Source organism: Battus philenor, unplaced genomic scaffold, assembly GCF_028537555.1.
Source record: "Battus philenor isolate CCGP_79_NKW_IND1 unplaced genomic scaffold, ilBatPhil1.0.hap1 SCAF_26, whole genome shotgun sequence".
Lineage (NCBI taxonomy): Eukaryota > Metazoa > Arthropoda > Insecta > Lepidoptera > Papilionidae > Battus > Battus philenor.
In genome coordinates, this window is record NW_027181689.1 from 6,017,751 (window position 1) to 6,044,199 (window position 26,449).

Below are 26,449 nucleotides of genomic sequence, written 5' to 3' on the forward strand. Positions count from 1 at the left end.
GCTTTACTATATCATTATTAAAAGTGTAAAACTTTATCTCATAATAACATAAGAGACGATTGGCATTCTAAATCAACACTACACACGCGGAAGAACCTTCACCGACTATTGTTTTAAACAAAATTAGGTCATAAAGTTAGGTATATAAAGTGTGAATGTAACCCTTCAAAATTACGAAGTACCAACCTCGTTGATGACAGGTGCTTGACAGCGGAGACAGCGACTGTCGGCTGTCACTTAAATGTCAGGGAGCCTCTGCATAATGGAACGAGGAAAATTTACTTTTCGTCGTACTTGTTTGACCAAACTGTGGCAATAAAGGAAATTAAATAAACATTAAAGCTCGAATTATATTATCCTTATAGTTTTGTGAAAGGTCTTTTATTGCCGAGCCCCTCGAATAAATCTAGGTCATCGATGTTATATAGTTGCGCATAAAAGGACATTGGAAAGTTTATATTTGTTTTTCACAACTTCTTGGTTGTTAAAAAGCAAAACTTTTCTAGCAATGATGTCGCAAATAAAATATAAATTATTTCCTTACCTTTGGCGTACAGTGCTGATAATAACTTGCACACAGCCTGAATTTAACCATTGCAGACTTTTCCCGTATTTTTATCTCAAATATAAAGCCTTCGACTTGTGGATTTGAAAAAATATATACGAAAGAGTTTGAAACGACGAAAGTCTACCGAAGTTGAACAGCCATGATATTTTTTTGATAAACTAAATGACTTTATTTAATGATCAATTATATGTATGTGTTTTTGCCTATACAGGTCAGCAATATCTAATGAATATTTTATATTTTCACATCAGAAATTACTTTTGAAGAACCAGGTGATGAATATTTGAGTTTGTAAGGGATTTAAGTGAATGGTACTTCAAACGTGTCAAACCCGTCTTCTTTCATACCTATACAATTTATTATCAAATAATTATATGAATTAATATCGATCTAGTACCACTCTAACATTGTACATGAATTATTAAAAAAATTGAGCCTGTCCTTGATAAAACAAATCCGTCGCTTAATGTCTTCACTGTCTTATAAAAAATACAGACGCCCCTTAAAGAACTCAGTAATGCGAATAAACGTTTCAGAGAATCGAGTGTCTGCTTTCTCACTTTTTTTTCTGCTCATCCGCAACACAACCTGTCCATCGATACAGGAATATAAGGGCCGACGCACACTTCTTTTCTAATAACTTCATATTTTTAACATCAACAGCCGGATATTGCAATTGCATATAACTAAAACATAAATATTATTGTTAAATTCACTATAGTGCCTCTATTTATGCAAGTTTTATTATGTAAAAAACTGGTAATCCATAAAATTTTCTTTCAGACTTGAATACGGTACAAATCTTTCTGTAAAATCTTTCAAAAATTTATTTCGATATTATTATGGAAATCTCGTCGTGGGAAAACAAACAGATTTAACATTGAAATAAAAACTAATTAAGTTTGACTACTTACAGATTATTTGTCTTATTTACAATAACTTACTGTTAAAGTATTGTCTCATTGTTATTGACATTCTACTTCCATTTTCAAACGACTGCACGTTATTGCAAACATAGGTCGTTATCTATAAATTGATTAAAAGTGCATTTAAAACCGCATTCTTTCTTCCCGAAAATTGTGACATTACCGTTATTGTGTTAAATTTAATGACCGAATATATTACCGAGAATTTAGCATTAATTAACATATTTCTTTCGGTAGTAAAGTGCTACGTTATATATCATTTTGCGAAATTTACGTTTAATACTTGTGCATAACATATTTGATTACGAATCGCTTTCACGATGCTTTTGCGTATTTACAAAACAATTAAAATAACGAATTACAATAAACATTTAGTTGTTCCTAGTGTAAAAAGCCCTTATATCCATCGTCCCACTGGCCTGAGACACAACGCGTGCCAAGTTCCATTTCCCATTCCGTCGTTAGTTGATCGAACAACAATCGACGAATAATAAACGTCGTTTCACTTTTCTATTTTAGTAGGTATTGCATACTTGGCCGGTGGCACACGAGTTGTGGGAATAATCACTGTCCGTCACACGTTTCATTGACTGCAAAGTATTTATTGTTTGTTGTGTTTGTGTATATGTTTGTTCAGCTCAAACCGTGTTCCTAACTCTTTTTAAAAATAATAACCAATATTATGTGATAAATATAATACGTAATTGTTATAACAGTGGCGATAGATAGAGAATTAAAACGCTTATAACTAACTCATTGAAATAGTCATTAAAATTTCGATAGTAATAAGTACGTGATCAAAGGCATATAATGAATCGTTATGTCGCCGAGAGCTTATATTCTCATGTAATGCGTTTGTCCTTGAAGTGATCGCTCAATACATAATGTAATAGTTCCTGCCTCTAAAACTATCGATTGCTGGTCCCGATATAGACGCTTTTGAAACACTTGAGTATCGAAGGGGATATTAAAATTTTGAAGTAACATCATTTACAGCTGCAAGTGCACTAGTGACGCTCTTGAATGGTCCGTTTGAACTATGCAATTATAATGCTCTATTATTATAAATTGAAATTAGATATTTTTAAATATTTTAACACATTACAGGTAGCATCTTAGTAAAATTAATTCGCAAGATGTCCAAAGGCGTTACTTATTTGCATACAGACCGCATTGCAAGCATTACTATTTTAATATCCTAACTGTCCACGTAATTTCATATCGACCCCGACAAAATATTGATTGGGTGAAATTAACATTATATTTAGGAAGTAGCCACAGACGGAATATAAATCCATGTATTGGCCTTGATTCCTAAACGAGCATCCCGATTTGGCGGGCGAGTGAGCTCACGCGCCGCGCTCCGCAGACGATAGGCTGCTAGTGGCTCATTAGCAAGCTTCATTGTCGACGGACAGTGTTTCCTTGCCCGCACGCGGATGCAGTAAGCGTTGCTAGTCCCGCACTAGTTTTCGAACGCACATCTGCAGCGCGCGTCGCTGACTGACAATTAAAAAAAAATAATATAACAACGCGCGCGCTCTACGGGACTACGCAAAAATGGGTGTAGTGAAAAATCAAAAAAAGAACAAAACGAAAAACGACGCGAAGAAAACCGAAGTTGTGAATGGAAAGCCTAAAAAGGACGAGAGTAAAGTGAAAAAGAAAAAGAAAGTGTCGTGCTTACAGTGCATCAAGTCGCATGATGATGGTACTTGTTTTCATTAATATAATATTATTTTGATTTTATTTTTTTAAATTTTTGACGTCAGTTGTCGTTTTCTCGGATGCTGAAATTTTCTCGGACCATTTTAATTGTTTCCCTTGCTCGCGTTTATTTCGTACACACCGTAGTAAACCGAATTAATGGTTAAATTATTTTTACATCGGTCACGTTTTTCTTTCGACTACCTTTGCAACGTATGTTAGTACGAATTATTAATTATGGTTTGTCACAATGCCAATTCTGTTGACTTTTTATTTGTTGGATTAGTTCCTGATAGTTTATATATAATTTGTTGGAGTATGAAAATTTTTTAAGACCAAACTAGAGATTAATAATAGTAAAATAGATTTTTTAAATTATATACACCATTTACCGCAGTATACGAAATAACATTCGGTTTACATTTACCTAAATATAATTCTCGATTAGTTTATGATCCATATAACTGGATGATCCGTTTGCTCTTAGCAACTGCGACCTAGATTTTTATGTTTATATCCCGAATAACGTTGTAGGCGCGGTTTCGTAACATCTACTAGGGCCTGTATTCGATATCATTTTAATACATTTTTCTGCGACTGACGAGTCAAGGTTGGCTGAGTGTTTACGTTTACATCATCGCAACCGCTTTTAGTCACGGGCCACTGCCCATGAACCTACCAGTACCAAAAAAATACCAAAAATGGCAGACTGTAAAGTTTCGCCAAAGTTTAAAAAATCATCATATGCATGTATATAGTAATTGTTATATCCAGGCATAAGACTGTTAATTCAGTTATTTGTATAAAATACCTGTAATGTAAAATATCCAAATTAAATATAGACACTGCTTAAAAAAAATATTGTAAAAGAAAATTTGAGAACTAATTGCGTTGAACGCTAGTTTATCAGTAACCATAAATTCAATAGGTTCTATATTTTTTAGATATTAGAATCGCTGGGTTGGGCAGAACAGTAAAATTTGCAATCACTATATTAATAAATTCATCATTATCCTCTATATGTTACAACTACATTTTCAGTTGACAATACTATATCAGATTCTTAATCATTTCCAATTCATTCAAAGGACGTATGTGTGAAATTGTGAAATGGTAAGACCAATCAATATTGTTCGTTCAAAGTTTTTAGTGATCGAAGGTCACTTTGTTGTATAAAATGCTTGCAATGTAAAATAGCAAAGGCATCGTGAGGATGGGAATTTAAAGCCAATTTGCATGAACACGATGACGAGAGCATCCACGTGACTGCACGACGCGACCGAAGCCCGACAAGCGAGCTCATGCACTTGCAGCGGCCTCTGATTGCGCTCCTCTTATTGTTAACAATGGCTTCTTCATTCAGCTTGATGATGTTTGATGGTTTACACTGTTTGAACAGGCCTATGATACTCTTTTGCTTATTAGCTTAAATTTCGATGAAATATATCGTTTAAAATGACAATAAGTCGAAATGATCCGACTAAACAGTCTATTTACACAAAAATGTTACTATTCTATGCTATCTACAAGACTAAATTATAAAATAAGTAAGTTGATACTGAAAAGACAGTAATATATACATATGTTTATGTTATGTTCTAGGGGTTAAGAAATGATTCATTTTAATCGATTTAGTGTTTACTTTACGATATTAACAACTTAATCTCCCTAAATATGTTTAACGTTCATTACAATTGTTTTGATTATTGTCAGTAAGTTTCGGCAAACTGTAACAAAATTATCATGTATAATATATGTACTCGTTTTAAAAAAAGTTTCTTGTTTTGAATGTAACAATGTTTGTGAAAATTTGTTCTCCAAGAAAATAGTTACCTAGTTATTGGAAACCGCCTTTGAAACTAAAATTCTTTAAGACGTAATCAAAAGGAAAAGGCGTAAAAAAATTAAAAATGTGTGAAGACCCTGTATATTCTTCAACTTTGGAAAAAAAAATACTTCTACATAAGTTTAAAAATAAAGACTGTATTTTCAAATTACATCAAATAGGTGTTATATATATATAAACGGAATCTTTATAACAAATAATACAATTCACGATATAACTAAGTTACAGGTCTTCGTTAATACAAGGTTTGAAACTAATTAAAATTGAAAACAATTCACTTAATTAACCACACAACACACGTTCTCATCTTAAATGAGATAACGTTTAAACTTCTTAGCTATACTCGTATTTATGTATAAATACACATTAGAGATTTTACATTTGTTTTTTTTTATAATTCAACTATAATTAATACAGCACTTTTTCAACAACCGATAACACAGTTCAGCATATATATGGTGGATGCTGAAGTCAATAATTTTTTTTGAAAGATTTCACTACCTTTATATATTATTACCTTGAATTAAGAACTGACCTTTATCGTTATACCACATTGTTTGTAATTTGTAATTCCGGCTCCATCTTTGCCTGTTTGACACTATGTCGTTACATATTACATGACAATACAGAGTAACACAGAAGCGAGGTCTAATTATAAAAATTATTTATAACAATGTTCTAAATTATGGACGACGACGCTGTTATTAATAGTATTTAATGTAAATAAATATTTATTTTAATATAATAATAAAAAATATCTTTCAATGCGTTATAGCACAGTATCATTCCAATTATTATTTAGCTTCGTTTCCAAGCGGTAGAGCCTCCGGAAGGCCTTTATTCCCAATCACTCCATCTGGCAAATTATCTAATGTAATGACCCAGAGTCGAATCTCCTCAGAGAGTCCCTTTGCTTTGTTACAGTATATTTTGCATATGCCGTGTGCCTCAAAAACATTAAAGCTGTGAAAGCTAACAAGATTTTAAATAATGTCAAAAAACTAAATGACTTTTCATTATATACCTGGTTGTGGATTGTAGTTACAACTATAAAAGGGTGAATGTATCCCTCATTTCTCAGCAAAAAAGCTTTTAATATTTGACAGCAGTTTCTAATTACCATATATGCATTGAGATGTTATCCGGAATATGTTATATTAATTTTTTTTTTCTTTTGGAATGCGACAGACTATAACTTCTGGCAGAACCAATTTTGCAGGGACAGAGTCAACAACACTTAATTTTAATATCCCGTACGAATTTTGAAAGAATACTATACTATCATTACAAATTCATTCTCGCAGAAACCATTGTTTTTTAAATAACGTGTCATATACATCAAGTGACAGCGAATGAACAATATATATATCCCTCTTAAAGCTTTTACACCTATATCATCATGTATAATGATTGCATAATACTCTGTTGTTATACATATTTATGTCCGTTGTAATTTTCAACAACCCGCACACCTCCCACATCACTTATCTTTAAAAAAAACAGGACGTCTCTTTAGACTGGAACGGATATTTAATTCAGACTGAATTTTCTGTTCTCTATTACAATTTTGGTCTCACAATTAGATAGAGTATATTTGAAAAAAAGTATAGTCAAATTATATTTATCTGCTGTTGTTCATGTGTAGAAATTATAACAGAGTCAAGAACTTACTCTTTAACTTTAAAATTATTATATTTAACAGTCGCTTATTATATTAACCATATAAATTGTTTTTCAAAATTATCAGTACAAAACGTAACAGTTTCTTGTGTTGTTTTCGGTTCATGGTTTAACACTATTATTATATTCGGTTGCGTTTACAACCTTTTACCATTATCGCTAAATCGTGTTCAAGGCAGTTTGTCCGTGGCGACTAAAATCTGTTTTACTGCCTCTTACTTCGTGATTTACGACTTAATGCCTTATGTCAACGGGGTTTAATTACTTTTTTCAAGGGCAAAGGCGAAGATATAATCAGTGGAATAATTCGCGCCGGTAACAATGCGCATGTCCGAAGCGAATGCGATGTCTCATGATGTAAACAAGGGTGTACGACGTGTGTCTCGATGCAACATATGACCTGCAATCAATGTTGCGGAGATTATCTGTCGTAGGCGGACGTTGTCGACCGAACTGACTTCGCTTTAGTGATATCCTATTTGCAATATTGCGTTTTAAAGCACTTAAATTCGTAAATTATAGTTTAATAATTTTTTAATTATGGAAAACACTATTAATAATAGTTGTACCCTTTTTAATATACTGACCCAAAATAGAAAATTCTCGAAAAAATTACGCGTCAAAAAACACATTAGGGTTTTATTCTGAGATGTGTCGTTTCACGTAATTTTTATTTTACTTTACGTAAAGCTGGGTATATTCGTCCTATAATAATTAATGCTTACTTAAATATCATTCTTTTTTTGGTTAGATTGAAAGAGTTAATTATTATTTATAAATGTTTTCAATGTCACTTCGTGGATATGCCGCCTGTCGATCAAACTAATATCGACGGAATAACCTTCAAAATAATGTCAAAGTACCTTTATCAATAATGTTTTCAAAAGCCCAATCATTGCGAACAATACGTAAACCAGACTATCGATCGCGTTTAATCGAACGGCAGTAATATCACATGACAGACTCTCTCCTTACTTTCTTGTAAAGTCGAGATGCGTGTATTAATGCGCGTCGTGTTACCAAACAGAATCTCTCATAGCAAGCCAACCTGTGCAACAACCTTTATAGTGGGTATCATATTATTTTAGTTCAGTAGGTTTGTAAAGATAAATATAAACATTAGTCGCTGGACGCGAGCACTGTAAGACCAGTCATTGTGGTGATCTTTGATGCCTATTGGCTGACATAATGATGATGATGAATATTAAATTGTGCTGTATTGTAATGAAATAATACCACAATTCAAAATAAAACTGAAGGGGTGGCAAACGCGCCCTGTTTAGAGAAGAGTACATTTTATTTCTTTGAGGGAATATCACTATTGACTTACTGGTAGGCATAGGGCGCTTATCCTAGAACTCATTATTGGTAGCAAAGGTCGAGGGATTTTCCTCGGGAGCATTGGCATGAGCCGCTACACATTATTTTCATCGGTGGGCGTATTATGTAAAATTAGCAGTCAACAAGTAATCAACGAAAATTTTGTAGACGACGAACGATCTTCAACACCTTCTTCAGTGTGGTTTATCTACTCAATCGTGTCAAAACTGCGTCCCCACATTGGCTTTCTGGTTTGCTGAGTAACCAGAAGTTGCGAATACGGTGGTTGAAATTACGATACGAGTTAAGTTTTGGGGGATTTTTTTTTTCGAAAAATAAGTGATTTTACCCCGATCGAACTTAAGCGTTTGAGACAAATCATCATACAAAATGATTTGGGCTAAGCCAAATAATATTCGGATTTTTAAACGTTATAAACAGTCCTACCAACCTAGAAAAAAAATTTCACAAACCTTACCAATGCCCTGGAGTTTTATAAAACCTCACCTTACATATTCATAGTAATATACCAATGAAAATAATCAATTTTGTAGGTAAGTAAAAATAGTGTACTACGTTGTTACATTATTACAAAAGTAAATAAATCTTGCACCATAAGCAATTTTTGAAAACATAACATTGAAAGTCTTTGTTTCCATAGCAACTCTCTTAATATCTTTTAATTCATTTATTGTTCAAATAAAAATATCCTATAAATACAATGCTTAACTGTGCTTAGCTTGTACTAGAGTTGATAGCCTCGCTTACTTATTATTATATTTTGTTCCTACGCTTTACCAGCTCGCGATAATGGAATTAGACACGGCGAATACTCAATTAGCAACACATAAATGAAGGCAAAGAGCACATTGTGCTATTTAGGTTGTAGGATACATTAATTAACGTACGCGGTGCGATCACGGACGATTATATAAGCCGTGTTGTCACTGTATATAGCCACATGGATAGTTGCATAAAACTAGTGTGGAAATTGTATAAATTCCAACTAAACTAAATAAGATTTGATTAAAATTTTAACCTTGTACTTGAAATTTTGCGTGTTTATTTTTGCCATTTGTTTGTTTTTAATCTTAGTCTTGACTAGAAACAACTAAAGATTATATTTTACTTTTCATTATAAAACTTAAGCGTATGAACCTTGATGTACTTGCTTATATATCTAAAAAGTGTTTTGCTGAAGTTGTTGGTGAAGATGAAGGGAACCCAACAATTGTTTGGGTAAATTTTCCTAGTAAAATTAAATTAAATGTTTGCGATCATTTAAGTAAATATATTAAAAATAAACATTCGACCAAGATCGATCATCGTGGCGAGTATTGGCGGAGACCTTGCAGAAGGAGGCTAATAAAATCATAAAGATAGTTATTATTAGTTATAAGTCGCCTTTATTAAACCTGTAATTTTATTATCCTCGACATCCCTGTAATCCGTACACGGATAATCTTATGCATTACTGTTGACTGAAAGATATGCGATGACACTCAAAGGCAAAAACACATACGAAGAATATGATTTTTTATGTGTTTGGAATTTGTTTTGTTTAAAAAAAGCCGGTTTTGCTAACAAGATATATGTAACATGAATACGGCCTTGCTCGTAAAATGTATATAATCGACCTGTTGTATGATAGACGTAACCGCAATGAACCGCGCGGACACTGTAGGCGTCGTTCAATAACACACATTAGCATGCGCGGCAGGGAAGCAAACATCATCTTAACCAGGTGCATTACGCGACCTTTAGGATCCAGCGATGATGTCAACCCGGCCGCTCCTCGCAAATAAAATCCGCTCGGCGGCCCACCGTCACCACTTACCCTTATTAGTCGCGTGCCATAGCTGTCGATTTGTCGTCGGAATGGGGCCGATTTGAGTTTAGATAGACGTTTTTGCGAGATTCGTGGAGCGATACGAACTGTTATTTTTACGATGTGGAAGTAAATATTTGCAAGTTTGTTAGTAACAAACTTTGCGAGATTTATTGAGTGCTGAAATAACTTATCGCTGTCGGATTGTCGTCCTGAATAATAACAATCCCTGAATAATAATAGTCCCTAATATCTTCGTGTCATCTTAGGTTATCAACATGAGGTCGTTTACTAGATCATAAAAGAAAATTGAACCAAATTTTCTGATGAAGTTACACGGTTATGGTATATCTATGGTAGGATTTATTAATTACTAAAAGAAGTATGAAGATAAATTGTAAAATTTATATTTTATGTTAAATATGTTAATAGATCTGTGTCAGTAACTTAACATCGAACTGCGTATTTTACAGATGCACACGAATCAACATGTATTATCTTAGATTTTGAATTTGAAAGATGGCATTAAAGCAAAATTAAAACAAAAACACGTATTAGTCATCAGACGTAGATGCCAAATTACGACATGCTTCAACATGGCATACGTAAACAAATAATTTGCACATAGGTCAGTGTTTAAATGAAACAAATATTAACTTCAATCTATAATTTGATTTTAAATATAATTAAAAATAAGCAGCTGAGAATTAAATAAAATTACGAAGCGAAGCGTTTGTTGTCATTTTAGTATAATAGTCATCAATATCAATAGCCGATAGACGCCTATTGTAAGACATAAGCCTCCTCCAAAGATCGCCACGATGACCGGTCTTGCGCTGCCTTCATGCAGCAAACTCCCCGCAACCTTAACTATATCGTCGCTCCATCTAGTGGATGGTCTACCCATGTCGCATCTAGAATCTTGTGTTACACACACATCTAATTAATTTTTCAATAAATAATCACGTTCTTATTTAAAAAAAGCTTTTAACCTATTCACAGAATTCAATGTCAAACAAAGCTATTCGCAGCCATGGAAAAGATAATCACCCTCATTGTCTTACGTAATCAATATAAAAATAATTTTGGTAGCAATAAGCAAAACAAAGCACTCGAATATATGAAATCACACGATATTTTTATACCTTATCTATTTTTGGCGAGAGATTCACAAAAACGAGCGCAGCACGATTCTGGCACTTCTCGTAATTGCGTCATATTATTTGAAGAATAAAAGCATTATTCTTAATTATTAGTTTGGTTGAGTTTTTTACCACAGCCTTTCTATGTAGTAATAATATTGTATACTTATCATATTTAATGTAAATCTGTAATCGTAAGAACTGATACTAAAACAGACACACATTTTTTTCGCTTCGCTTTTCAACGCAACGCGATGATTATTTCCCACCAAATGCATAAAGGTTCATTAACGGAGTTGAAAATAATCCTTTACGAAATGAACAGAAAGTGCAGTGAACGTCCCTGTCCGTCGACCCAACCACGCTGCGTAACCAATGAAATTGTTCCTTTTGTATTGTACTACGTTAATAAAAGTAATGACTGCATTCTTATTGCGAATGAATTATAGTTCCCGAGTATATTTTAATAATTATTTCATTAATATAAAACATAAATAAATTCTTAATCCCATAATAATTTGCATGCAGTGTTTATGTTAATTTAATCATGTAATATATAGTTAAAACACTATCGACGTGCATTACACATATTCAAACTTTTGTTGCATTATGATAATATTTAACATAGGTTCATTTTATAACATGTTTTCTGTTAAGGACACCAACAATTGTTAAAAGATGCCTATCATTATAGTAAATTGTTGTAATTCCAAACGTAGATAGTTTTTTTTTAACTTTTATTTTATGTTTTGTTAAATAGTGCTAAACTTTAAATGTTTAGCTGTGTGTATCAGTAGCGCCTGGAGGGTCATTTTTGTAGGTAATATTTAAATGTGGATAAAATGATTCACCAAATGTATTTCAACGAATAAATCCATAACGGCTTCCAAATAAACTAACTTTTTTATATGCTAGTAATAGAACGTGGATAGTTTTTATAGAAAACATGGATAAATTTGGAGGAAAATGAATAACAACACTTTACTTTACCTATGTTAGCATGAAGTAAAATAAAACGTGTCCGTAGTTGTGAAACATTTGCGTAAGGATTTGATTGTATACAGTCACATACGACTATTAATCTTACAGTGTACGAAATAGAAAACTTATATAAGAATGCACACCGCCAGTTGCACATCTTTTTTTTATGCATCTCTATTGTTTCGTTTTATAAGATGTACAATAAAATAGTAAATACATAAATTATATAAACCTTATTTTTTTAAATAATGGTTTATAAACTATAAATGTAACTAAAATAAATAGTTGTTTATTCCATAACACCAAATAAATATAGCGATCATCAATACTTTCTATTTATTAACTTTTTCTAGAACACTACGACAAGCCAATACCTTTTGACCGTACGTGACTTGTATGAACATATAGTATTGAAAAAAAAAATCAGTTAACATGCTATCTTAAATAGATTCGTGTCTACGAATAACAGTATACAGTACACACGCCTGTTTAACTTTTATAACAGTCAAGCGAAATAGTTAACGCGAACAGTTATAACCCATATCCGCTAATTTTCTCTACGGTTCATCCGCTAAGCGTGTATTTATTACATCTCTTCTACAATTGTACTACGCAGTAAATTTTGCTCGGTTCATGCTGACTCATTAATGCTACCAAGTCATTACGTAACTAATTTATCTATTGAATCACAATGCGATGACGTCGATGATACAAAAAAAATGTGTATTGTTTTACGTTAAACGATAGGAAAATAGGATTGAATATATAGCAAGATGATGTTATATTTAAAGAGGTTATTTTTCCACGAACGGAGATTAATATTTACGTTTGCTATGGTTGGTAATTATTATAAACATCAGCATAATACAATCGGTGCTAACGAGGCAAATGCTGGAATTCGTTTTGCGCTATTACTTGATAATTAAATTAGTTCTTTAACACCTACTAAGATGTTATTGTAATAGTCATTATTACATACTTTGTAATAATATTATGCGAAATTATGTTTTTGGCACAGCTGAATTCTTTGATTTTTTATAAATAAAATTATTTTATATACATATTACCTTATATATAAAATTCAATAACGTATCATACATTGCATAATAACGACGTTGTTATACCAATATCTGCTACATGCAAATTATTTAATTTTAAGATATTGGATATAAATAGTCCTCTGTAATATTATTTATTATTATTAATTATTACTTTTAAAATTTTCGACGTGATTAGTACGTTATTTAAAAACCATAGTTACCTCAATAATGCTTGGAGCCTCATAGTTTATATAGCAAATATTGGTCAATAAACTGGTCATAATAGTCAAAACGTTGAAGATGATATGTTATTCTCCGTCGCCTTTTAGCATCAGGTGGAATGGACAAGACATGAACAAAGTTTAATCTAAATAGTAAAATATGACATTAGGGGGTACAGTCCAAATGATTCTGGCCATTGCATTTACCATCGAAAAACGCTACATCCATCTCGGATACTAATTAGTTCTTTTTAATTTTATTCAACAATTTTAATTATATAGATAATGTATAGAAATATTATTTCAGGAATAAAAAAAAGCATGCCGCTAATTAAGCAAATTAATATACAGAATTATAATTATAACAACTATATTTTGTAATAGAACTCAAATTTAAAGAAAAAGTTTTAGATCAAATACATTATCAATCCTTGAACTACATGGAGATTTGCTCTCATGTAAAATGTACATGTACCGAGTGTTTCTACACGTGCAGCTATTTACGTCTCACGTTAGGTCTAATGTGACACTAATGGCGTCAACATATATTTATCATGCAAATCTTATAGAAAATTTCTTTAACACAAAAAATCTAATAAATTCTATAAGATTTAAGACTAACTGTTAAAGTTGTCAAAGAGGATATTAAATTTCCTTTTCGACTATATTTAATCTAATTGTGTCATTATAAAGACATCACTAACTTCATACAATCAATGTACTCGATGTCAATTTGGGAGTCATAAGTCAGGTGAAGCCGGCAGAGTCAATTAGTGTCATTGTAAGCCCACTTGACATCATGACTTCTCAGTTATGTAACTAAGGGGACGTCTACGTAAACTGTGACAGAGGTTAAGGTTCGTCTCATAATTACCGGCATCAGTTAAAAGTATTATTTTTATACGTAATTAATTTACGAATAAAATTTTACAAGTTTGAAGGTATTGTTGTAATGAGCAGTGGGCTACCATTGCGGCAGAGCATTGAAACCTACGCAATAAGGTCGCGGGTTCGATACCTGGGATACAAACTTATATAGTTCACACTTTGTGCATTCATTGTTTAAGATTGCCACTGTTCACAAACAAGTTTCCAGAGATCAGCGGCTGCATCCTCTGCGTACCATAATGTGGTATTATAATTTCTACGATCGCCAACCTGCCTATTAAGCGTAACGACTTTGGTATATCCCTCTATACGATCTTTGGAAGGAGTCTATGCCGTGCAGCGGGTGCTTATGGGCTGAAACGATAACGACCATTGTAATAATACCAATAATTACGGTTGATAGAAAAAAATCTGGGATCAAATTGCCGATGACAGAGCACTGTACCAAACGAGCAATATACCAATATACTTGCGAACACCCTAATTCTGTTAAATTTTGCTAAAATCGGTAATTTTTTCTATTTATTCACTTTTACACAGAACTTCTAAGATAAATGTATAAAAATAAGATTGAACCAATGATGCATTAATATCATACTGAATTAAAATTGGCATCAATCTTTGGATGGATCGGAAAACATTTTGCATCGGGGGCGTGTCGGCTGATAAAAAATTAAGTTTGTAAAAGAAATATACTTATAAATGTGTTATAGTTTATTAGTGTAATGTAATATGGATATAGAATTAAAATCACATCACATAATAAACTTTTAAAAAAATCGAAAAGTACTGATGGGGAATAAGGACAATAACAAACAGCAGAAAAATAAAGAAATTTCCTATTTAGTTAAAAACCGGGTCATATCAACCTTTGGTCGGTTACAGCTGTTCTGAAAATAAATGCTAACTTAAATTACATTTATCCGTCTGCGTCAATATTAGTCAGGTTACTAGAAAAATTTTTATGATGTATTTCTATGTATGTTTATGTATATAAGTATGTTTTGTACACTTTACCCATTTTTTATACTTCTATTATTTCCATACTATTTTTGTGTAAAAGTCCGCCCATTGTACTTTTTTGTTTATTATTATGAAACTATTTAAATGTATCCTAGCGTGTACAATTAAGAATATTAAATAAAATAAAATTAATATCGGCATTGGGTTTTAAACACAAGAGAATATGCGTAACGAGTATAAACGACTATTAACAGTGCTGATGTCGAGAATCAACTTGCATGTGAGCCGCAACAGCTTGTCAGTTATTTGCAGCGCTAATTTATTCATCTATTTAGCTTCGTATGTAGTGAGGTAATCCGGATGAATCTCGTTACTGAACAATCGACAATTGTAAGTACTTCGACTCTAATGGATAGACAAAATAAAAACATTTCATTATGGATACGTATCTGTATCATTAGGTATTACGAGCGTATACTTCTACAGTAGATTATTTTAACCCTTAAATAATACGTGAGGACTGTTTATGTTGTCTTATCATATTTTATGGCATTGTACTTATTTATGAAATAATTAAATCCACAAAACCAAAAGCACCATGATCATAATCAACATGTCAGCCTATAGACGCCCACTGTAAGGCATAGGCCGCCCCCAAAGATCACCACAATGAGCGGTGTTGCAGCGTCTTCCACTGATTTTGACTGTGCCGCGTCTACCCGCTCGTGATTGCCATACAAGAATCTTTCGATCCCAACGAAAAGCATGCTGCAGTAAAAAGTACACCAATTTCATCTTTTATCATAAAATACGTGGATTCCAAATGTATCCCCATCAGAGAAAATTCCAAAACCAAAAAACTTGTCATTTGGTTCAATATTACACAATGATTCTTTCTGTCGTTTGGTTATCATTAAAATATTGGGTACTGATAATATTTTGATCCCCAAGTAGAATTATTACAAAAATAGAACAAACTTGCTACTGACGCATTTGTGCACAACTTGCGGTCAAGTAACTGTTTAGTTGGTGTGAAATAATAATCTATCGATATCTCTGGATCCATTTGCGATAACCAAACAGAGCATAGTGCAGGTCCAGTCGTCTATTAAGATACAGTATATCAATTGTTTACCGTTTGTTACTACTCTGTGCCACTTAGTGGGCGGCGTAATAGCGTGGATGCATTTAACTTTACAAATAAATTGCATCATCGTTTATTCTTTACGTATTTGTTTATCACACCTACTTTTTGCTGTTAATATGAACACAGCAATAGCGTTTCACGTTTTATTGAAATTGCTAACTGCTCTCTTTTTGGATAAAATAAAAAGGTATATAGCCTGAGCCGAAGCTGCTGAGAAAGCCTGCGTGTGCGCCCTGTTTACTCAAACTGTAAATGCCAAAAAGCAATAATGACCATTCCTTTAAAAAACGTGATAAAAATACTTCATGTTCCCTTCAGTCAATCCTACACTAAAACTTTATTATATAATAACGACTGCTCTTTTACACTAATCCCTTATGCATTCAAATCTCTTTCTATAACTTATCCCTATAAGGGAAAAACGGACTCGCGCAGTTGGCACAAGTGGATATATATTTTTTACCATTAAGCCTCTAATTTGAATATGGTTTTCAGCGATTTGCTAGCATGTTACACTACGATAAAGAAAACCCTAGTACTACTATATTAACCTTTTTATATTGCAGTCAATGTACGTAACTGTACATCACCGGTAGACTAAATGCAAATCAAAACGATATTTCATTGTGAACATTCGCTATATATGCCGCCTAAAAACTTACCGCGTACAGGACAGGCATAGTGAAAAACACACCGTCCCTTTCCCTCCTAATTTATTTTCCGTACTGATTGTGCATGCACCAAAGCATCGCTGTCACTCTATCGAATAATAAATTGTAACGCGGTTATGATTTCCTTGCACCTGTATTGTATTTAAGCAATGAACTGTCTCTTCTTACTGACTTGGTTTATTTTTAATTACTCGTTGTTACTCTTCATTTCAAAATTTATTGGCCTGTCTTAATTAATAATAAACAACGACTTACGAACGATTAAATATCTGAATAATTTTTATTTCGTACTTCCCTAGAATCCAGTTATAACCTTATTGTATTTTCTTTATTGAAATGCTATTCAAAAAGCATATCTTCTCGATAATGCCTATTTAAGAAGTATAAATGATATATAAAAAAGCATATTAATAATTCAAAAAATGGAACTGCTATTTTCAAAACCTATAGAATTGCCGAATAAAAAAAACTAATAGAAAACAAACTTTTAGGTATTATACAAAAACATTCAACCACGATATTTCCTGTTAATGATATTAAATATAGTACCTATAATCACTCTTTCACGATTGCTAGAGAATGCTCTGCTTGACAGTTTAAATACAAAATAACCGGAAGCTACGTACTTCCGGAGAGCGGAAACGCGCTTGTGGTATTTCACATGCAAAAAAGAGGCCTTCTTTTCAATGTCAAATTTATTGAAATACGTTGATATTCTTAACAATTACAAAAAGTAAAACATTGAATTTAATCGATACCTGAGTACTTAGTTATTCTATTGATAAGCTAATTCGTAATTACATTAACATGAGACTGGATTAACATGGCACAAAGCGTTAAATTCCGGAATCAAATTAGTAATTTTAAACAGTCGATAAACTGAATTAAATACTTTTGAAACCCGTAGTTGTATTGATAGGTTATGACGAGTACTTTAAAACAAGGTTTGAACGTAATTTATTTCGATATATCAAACTTAGAGGTCCATTATAATAAATCATTTTCGTCCTTCATTAAAATTGTATTTTTTTTTGTTACAGGTGGATTAGAAGGCAAATACCGTGTCGCGGCACCCGAACTGATGCAAGACACTTTCATGAGCGACTCGGAAGACGAAGGAGGTATTAATAACGTTCAGTAGATCTAAAAACATTTCCAAACCAGATAAAATATGATATATAGTCAATGAAACGGCTCAGCTCAGCTTTTTAATATTGTCTCTAAATGTTACAGATCTTTGTTCTAAAGGTATATCGATTTCCCTTATTATGTTATCCTTCATCATGAAGAGTCATAAAAGGGTTCCGTCTGCCAAATTACGAACCCGCGCCCTACTATCGTCAGTCGTAGTTTCTAATCATTAAACTGCACCGCTCTAGCCCTAATTAATTGCTCATATTGTACAATTACACATACAACATTTCGCTACAGTCGTCCACTGTTGGACATAGGCCACGCCGACAGATTTACCAAAGGACCGGTTGGAAGCGTCTTCTTATTACCTTAGCAACTTTGTCTGTCCACTCTTTGGGTGGACATTCTATACTTTGCGTGCCGGTCCGTGGTTATTACTCTAGAATCTTTACTTATAAGAAATAACGTCGACAGGTATATGATTAAACTGCATTTACAGGAGAGGTGGAGTGTCCCATCCAACAGCAGCAGCAATACCGCTACATGAACAGCGAGGCGGGCACGCTGCACCGGGCCAAGCCGCTAGAGGACAGCGTCACAGACGGCCACCTCTGGCCCAGCAACAATGACAAGAAAGTCGCCACCATTGAACGACAGCCCGTCGATATTGGGTAAGTGCCTTCAGCATAATAATGATAAACCTGCTCGCTGACCTTACCACTAAATAAACCTACTCTACGACTATAACACCTTGCGAAGCAGAGTAGAGACGATCAATAAGTCCTGTTAAGTTCCTGTATTAAATATATGAAATATAAAATACACGTCTGAAATATTGCGAACAGGCTTGTTGACGTTTTTTAACCTCCCCTGTCCTGCCGCTCACGTATCTACGTCAGGAGGTGACTAGCACTACTGAATTAATAAAGCACATCATCTTACTCTCTGAGAAGATACTGCGGGCCTGCGTACTTCCATCAGTTGTTCGAACTAGTGCTAGTGTATACAAAATAAAGGATATTTTTTTATTAAATATGTAATTGGGTAGTAATTTTATAAATATCTTAAATATGTAAAAGGAGTCACTGTGATAACTCGCATAAAAATATTATGGAAATAAAAGCAATACGATGTAAACATAAAAGTATATTACTTCCTAATGCATTCAATGTACGCAATACAATAAACGTGACGAAGCAACGAAACTGTAGAGTACGAAATTGTCTACCGTTTAGGGCAAACTAGGAAGAGCCTTGGCTCAAACAACTTTGAAAACTATGATGATGTCATACCGCCAAACGTAAACACTGACATCATGTAAATCGTAGCTAACATTTGCGTGTCTACAAACGATTGCGTTTTACACAAGCTTTTTAATCCATAATGAGTTGTTTACATCGATGAAACAATGTGATTATTTATATTAATGTTAAGGGGAAATTTTTGGGTTCTTAATTAAAGCATGTTACAATACAGGTCATAATATAAGATAATCTAACATAATAGATATTTGGAATCTCGAATTGGAATCTTAAACCTGTATAGAGTGACAACCCAAACGTTAAACGTTACAGACAACCATAAGAGCAATCTACCTGAGATGCCTTCTCAGTCGAGAAGAATATAGCTATTGATTTTAGTTAGCGTAAAGAGGTTTAGGATAAATGCATTCGTCGTTTTGCAACCTCCCATGTTGTCGTGAATAGATTGATGTGATTACTGTGTATTGATTAATAACAAACAAATATCTATATATATGTCGTTCCATTCGTTTCTACTAATTACATAGGTATATTTCTGATTGTTTTACTGCTAGTATTATGTGGACATTCAAAAATAGATTTCCCTAAGTTTAGTTACATAATTATTCAAATATATTTAAAAAAAACATATTAAGAACTTTCGAGCCTAGCCGCCTCGAATCCAACAAAACTGTAAATACAAACGAATAAACCATATCTATCTTTGACATAAAATCAAATAATAGCTTGACGTAACAGCAAGACCATCCGAATATTCCGTATATCGTTCAAGGTTACTAAATTACCGTTCTCTATTCAAAGTGACAAAAGGATCTGAGGATATTCAATTGACTAATGCTCCGTTCAGTTTCCTTTGATGCACGTTTCTAAAGCGTGGTTACCAATGATAGCTATATATTTATTATCTATCCTGGAGATTCTTTTACGTATACATTATACTTGTTGTAAAAACCAACGTCATTTTTTTATTAAATCAAACAGACTGTAGCGTTACAATCCCCATTCCTAAACTTGCTTGAACATTAACTTGTGTAAAACTTCTTGTTTACTTGTCACATAAAACTGAAGGAATTTTACAATAGAAGCTTAAATTCTTAAGTCCCTTTTTACATATTGCTAGTTATTGTACTTGTAAAATCAATATGTTATGCAATATGTGCAAGCAATATAACTTTTGAAATATTTAAAAACCAATATCAACCATAACATAATATACCATTTTTAGCGACAACGGCGTGTCTAACGGACTTGAGAGCGACAAACCACAGAACGCACTTAACCTTAACATGTTTTACCTAGCATAACCTAAGGACTCCCTTGGGAACATCACACGAATGTAAACGGATCGGGTATATAAAATTAGTTGTGCGGAAGTGCTATTAACCGTATAAAATATGTGAGCGGTGACAGGGAGGGCGTAATTGACACATTTCGAATACTCGAGGTTTTTAAGAACACACTGTCTGACATTTGTTTACCTCCTCCATCCTAGTTTTATCATAACTTTAGCTACACAACGTCCACTGCTAGACCCCCCCCCCCCACCTCCGTAGATTTTCAATAAATCCGGTTGGATGTGGCCTGCATAAGTCTTCCGATCACCTTCACAAAGGACGTTTTTCAAAGGATGGACGTCCTACGCTGCACTTTCTGATCCGTGCTTTTTGCCTTAAAACCTAACCTGTCTTATAGTAATTTAAAGAAAATGTCCAAACTTGGAAAACGTGTACATCTATTGGACTGCGACGTTATACAGTGTGGCTGTGCCTTGATAAATATAAAGATAAGTCTACTTTTGTTTGCAGGTTCTTGGTGTCGTTCGTGGTGGACGCCCGCGGTGGTGCTATGAAAGCCAAGAGACGCGGCGGCGTTCGCATTATCGTGCCGCCGGCTGCGTGTGCGGCGCCTACACGAGTCACCTGCCGGTAACTGGACTTGAACTTTATCAATTATCAAATGACGACTATTGTACAGCAATTTCAGAATCCAACCAATGACTCAGTTTAAAGTTTTGTATGAAATATACTTTTTTATAAATATGAATTTAAGAAAAAATCTAAATATTGTTTAATACAAATATAATGAATTAAATAATGTACTGAATCCCGTAAAAAAATTTCTCTTTCATTCTTCAGAGATCGGACGAATAATTATACTTAACGAGTCAATAGGTTGAACTTCGTTATATTTTGACATAAATATATATAATGTCCAACACCTCAATTCTACTGACCTTCGAGAAGTTAAAAATAATTTATAACGCGATATAGTCCCTAAAAACATTATTTTTTTACTATTATCGTAATATTTTTGCGTAAATAAGTCTTTCTACGTAAGTCAAAGTAAAGCAAAAGGTCACATTGATATTTGCATTTTTGTCGCTTTACTCGAAAACCGCATATTATTTATTCAAGGTTACGAGCACACAAAAAGTACGAAAAATAAATATCAATGAACAAATGCTAATAAACAGGCTAACAAATAATTGCTTCGTAATGTACCCTCTCTTTAACAAGCCTATAGATTTGTGGACTTAACATTTGGTTCCGATTTACCACGCGAAAACCTGTACATTCTTTGTCTGCCGAAGATCGAACTGACGACTTACGATCGTTAGTCACAATCTTTAACCACTAAGCTACCACTGCTTACTCTTTAACTTACCTAAAAATAAATATGACGTAACGACAAAAAATTAATACTACTGGCAAATCCATCTCAACTTTTGGGTGTTTGCCACGACGCTATGACCAATGACGCATCGTTTGTTTATTTTCGTTTTATTGTAACAATAAACCGAAGCAAATCTCTGTTTTCACAACTAAATAAGCATTATACTGAAAACATGTTAAATCGTAATAACCATATATATTTTTAGTTCTCAGTTACTCAGGTTGTATACCATTTTACTCGACCTTTCTCAAAGGGGTCATTTACGCGACAGGTTTTCGCGGGCGCAAAAAAAATAATTAAAAAATATAACCTGAAGTAACATTTGATGTACTAATCACAAAAAACCTGCGGGGTAGACTATAGCTGTATTAATCAAGTTTAATTATAAGTAAGAATTTTTTTCATCATTTTATTGGAGAAGTTTGTATTATATCGTTTAATAGAATTTTTAAATAAAACGTCAACTATTTTTGAATGTAACTACATAAAGTTTCTACCTATTCAAAATAATATTTAGCTAGAATTTACGCCAAGCAAATTTATTTTAGCGCGCTAGTTCATTAACCTTTGTCGCGCAATGTCAAAGTGTTAGTACAACATTATATCATATCTTGACACCTACTAAATTAATAAAACTTATATTAGGTTTTTTTTCTTATTTGGAATATACTATTTATTTATATGACTTTTAATTGTGTTTAAACTAGATGGTATTAGACGAGAAATTTGGTGAATGGATAGGAAATTAATAATAATGTCATTATTTGACATTTCTTTGCGATTCATTGTTCTGATATTAAAAATAAGCCCTTTGTTTTAGGAAATGTAGCCGTAACCAATGAAAACGTCTGTAATTAGAAAGTCGATCTCACAATGACCAGTTAGACGCATAATTTCGAACACAACTATTGCGGAGCGTGGCTAGGTTAACAGACACGAATGAATCGCTGCATTCTTAACGCAAACTGTAGTTTGTTTCACAGTAATTGTAAGGTCACGAGTGTTCATTTCAAAAATATTTTATTTCAAAAACCTGAGCAGCCCAACGACTATAAACAGACGACTTATTGTTTACCATCAGCTGTACGACTTATTCGTTTTGTTATTTTATTACACCAAAATACATGAAGTCAATACAATATAAACTCTATAAATTGCTAATGGTATTGTAATTTTCATTTATGACCAAAGAGTTCGTATATACATAGGTCCCATAAAAAACAAAGTTTGTTCTTTTAGATCAATTCCACAACTGTTGCAATTCTGTTAGTATTCGCACGTATTATATCAATCAAGTCGTTTACACTGTAATTGGATTTATTTCATAAACTTTTAAAAAATATTTAATTCCCAATCTAATGAATAAATCTAGATAGCGATGATTTTCACAAGAATTTAATCATTGTAATTCCGTGTCCAGTGCAATTATGTAGCGACGTGTTTTTTGCAGTGCCGCAACGCGTCGCGCGCCCGCTGCCGCCCCACCACCCCTGATGGAAGGCGAAGCCCTGGCTTCGAGACTATTGGAGCTGCAGCCCCAGGGAGCTAAATTCTTGGCGTAAGTTAATCTAGTATTAGGCACAATGTAGATAATACTCGGGAGTTCTTAAGTTACTCGGACAAATCTAAAACGGAAGCTTTAAGTTTGTTTTCAAATGTGGTTAAACAAATTGCTATGCAAAACATTCACGCCTTGTTTTCCAACTATTTCAATGTTACACTTTTCGTTTTACAATATTATAGATTGGAACCTTAATGGTATCACACTTAATATTAAGTAGTGCAAATTCGTTGGTAAAAAGCCTAGTAATTAACTATTTACTCTTTAAATGGCATCGACTTCATATATAGAAAGAAACCACTAACACAGAAGAAATGATGAATTTTTTTTACACACGTTTTGCAAACAAGGAAGCAAAACGGCCCGTCCCTACGCAAGTGATATCCTTTATAAACTTTCGATTTTTCTATTATCTCACCACCACTATAAATATATTATTTTAAAAAGTTATTATTATTATATAATAGTTTATTAGTATTTTAAAAAGAATAAAAGTCACCATTTGTATTTTATAAATTTAAAAAAAGTCGTATTAATATATTTATTAAGATAAGAGAATACAGAAAAACTTTTTATTTCTAATCAATCTAATCTCTCAGACTGGCGCCTAAATTACTACACACAAATAACTTATTTGTGTGTAGTAATTTAGGCTATTGGTTCTGGTTCGTGTAAATACACGTTAATATTTAAAAAATGTAACTATCGTCCTCGTCCCCTCCGTTTGCCTAATCTAAATATAAAACCTAATAATTCAATGTTTTCAGTCCTGTAATAATCGAAGTGCCAATATTCACGGCGTCGTGTCGGGAGAGGGAGATCGTGGTACTTCGTTCCGACACCGGCGAGACCTGGCAAGACCACTACCTCCACAACAACGATAACCCTATGATACAGGTGAGCCTTTTCATCATAAGGATTATTTAATTTGGAGGTATTGTAACATGAACGGGCAGCGGGCAAGTTCCTAGCGCAGAAAAGATGGCCGCTATAGTGCTGAAACTCCGCATATTCACGAACCGGCAGGCGCAGCGTAGGACGACCACCTAAATATTGGTCATCTCAACACTGGTCATCTTTCCACCTTGTTAAAGTTATTGCTTTGTCGTAAGACACTGAATGCACTGCAATGCACTGAAATCTACGGCGGATATCTAAAAAGAGCGCTCACCACACTGCGCCCTAGGAAAAAAAGATCATGAGTGCCACCGCCGTGAGTGTTGATGGTGGACTGATCGGATGAAGCGTCCTTTTCTCCTCCTTGTCTCAATGCGCCCATACCTAAAGCACGTTATATCGGTTTCATTACCATTATAGTAATAAGAAAACAGCATTTATTTGGTTTTTGTTAATTTACAAGATATACGTGATCTTTGTGTGCCCTATAAATTGACATAGCTCAGGAAAAACATAACGTGTTTCATGTATTTGCTTTATGGATTTCCATCTTGTTTAAATGAGCTCATAAGATATCTATTATTGGATCACGTTCGCTTATCCAAAATTAGCCGTTGCTTCATATTTTCAACATTTCATCGTTCAATATATATTTGTTTACGAATGCGGTCACTGCACAGGCTCACTGTAAGGTCAGACTGTGTGAAGGACATGGCGAAATTATTTTCGTTTACATCTAATGCAATTTTTCATACGGATAGAAGGAATAAATTTAATTTCAGGATTACCATATTTAATCAGACTGCTATTATAACTGGATAAAGGTAACATATCGCTAGCGACTGCTATTTTGTAAGCAAGTGGAGGAACTGATGACGACTAAGTAAGATTAGTGTACGTCATCAATTTCAATGAATTTAGTAGATGTGTTTACATGCGGCAATTTTTGAAATGGTGCGCAAGTTATAATTAATAACAATATTTTTTCTCGTCGTCTTCTCGGCCAACGAAAAATATTGTCATAGTCTATTTTTTGCTAAGTTATTCGATGTACTAGCCGTGATTGTCCGAGAATTACGCCAAACCACGAATTAAATAGAAACCAATGAAAAACCATGACTAGTCGCAAATTAAATATAAATCGTAAACAAAAACGATACACACCTTAAGAGCAAGTCCTCACTATGATGTAGACTGACAATATGCAATCGTGTAAACGCATCCTTAGATCCTTTAATTATGTGCAATTAGCTACCCCAAAAGTTATTGCACTGGGCTGTTGTAGTAGTACATGAAAGAAAACAACCAAAATGGAAGAGCCATTTTAGACTTAGCATCATGTTAGGTGATTTCATTTTATTTATATCGATATAATTGTTTCACCAGGAGGCATTAGCACGCGAGCGTCAAGAGTACGGACCAAGCGGTGAGACACTGGGAGAGAATGGAGAGCGAGTGACTCGCGTTGTGACGTGCGACTTCCCGCACTACCTCGCCGTGGTGTCGCGCGTCCGCCAGGAGGTGCACGTCATCGGGCCCGAGGGCGGAACTGTCTCCAGTGCCCACATTCCACAGGTATGCAATCTACTGAATAAATATTGGAACGATCGGAGGCGAGATTCTCGAGAAAACTTTTGTAACTCTTCAAACTATACCTCAGAAGAAGCGTAAGACACAAATCCTTAGTATATAACTGCAAGAGTATAGTAACTCTTTCTGTATTAAATTTGCTAATCCAACTCTCAACAGAATATTAATATCTTCTATGGAGAGACGACCGCGAGCTGGTAGACGTGGCGTCGGTAGGCCCCCACTACCGACTGGTCATCCTAGCGATCTTTGGCGTAGGCTCATATCTTGTAGTGTGTGTAGTCAGCGTAAATGGTGATAATGAATTATAAAGTATTTTTTATAAAGAAAATCGCCAAGAAGACGGATTCTCTGAAGAAGATAGCATTAATGTTCGTTCAGTCTTCACAACCCAAGTGTAATTC

At 33.8% G+C, this 26,449-nt stretch overlaps 1 protein-coding gene across 1 annotated transcript in view; it reads left to right on the forward strand.

The window, feature by feature from the left end:
* LOC137925180 (ankyrin-3-like) overlaps positions 1–26,449 on the forward strand; it is a 180,396-nt gene that overhangs the window by 141,477 nt on the left and 12,470 nt on the right. Inside the window, exons 18-23 of the mRNA XM_068768576.1 lie at positions 17,969–18,049; positions 18,562–18,733; positions 21,130–21,249; positions 23,448–23,555; positions 24,326–24,455; positions 25,842–26,030. Of these exons, the coding sequence (XP_068624677.1) occupies positions 17,969–18,049; positions 18,562–18,733; positions 21,130–21,249; positions 23,448–23,555; positions 24,326–24,455; positions 25,842–26,030 (800 nt within the window). The remainder of the gene's footprint in view (positions 1–17,968; positions 18,050–18,561; positions 18,734–21,129; positions 21,250–23,447; positions 23,556–24,325; positions 24,456–25,841; positions 26,031–26,449) is intronic.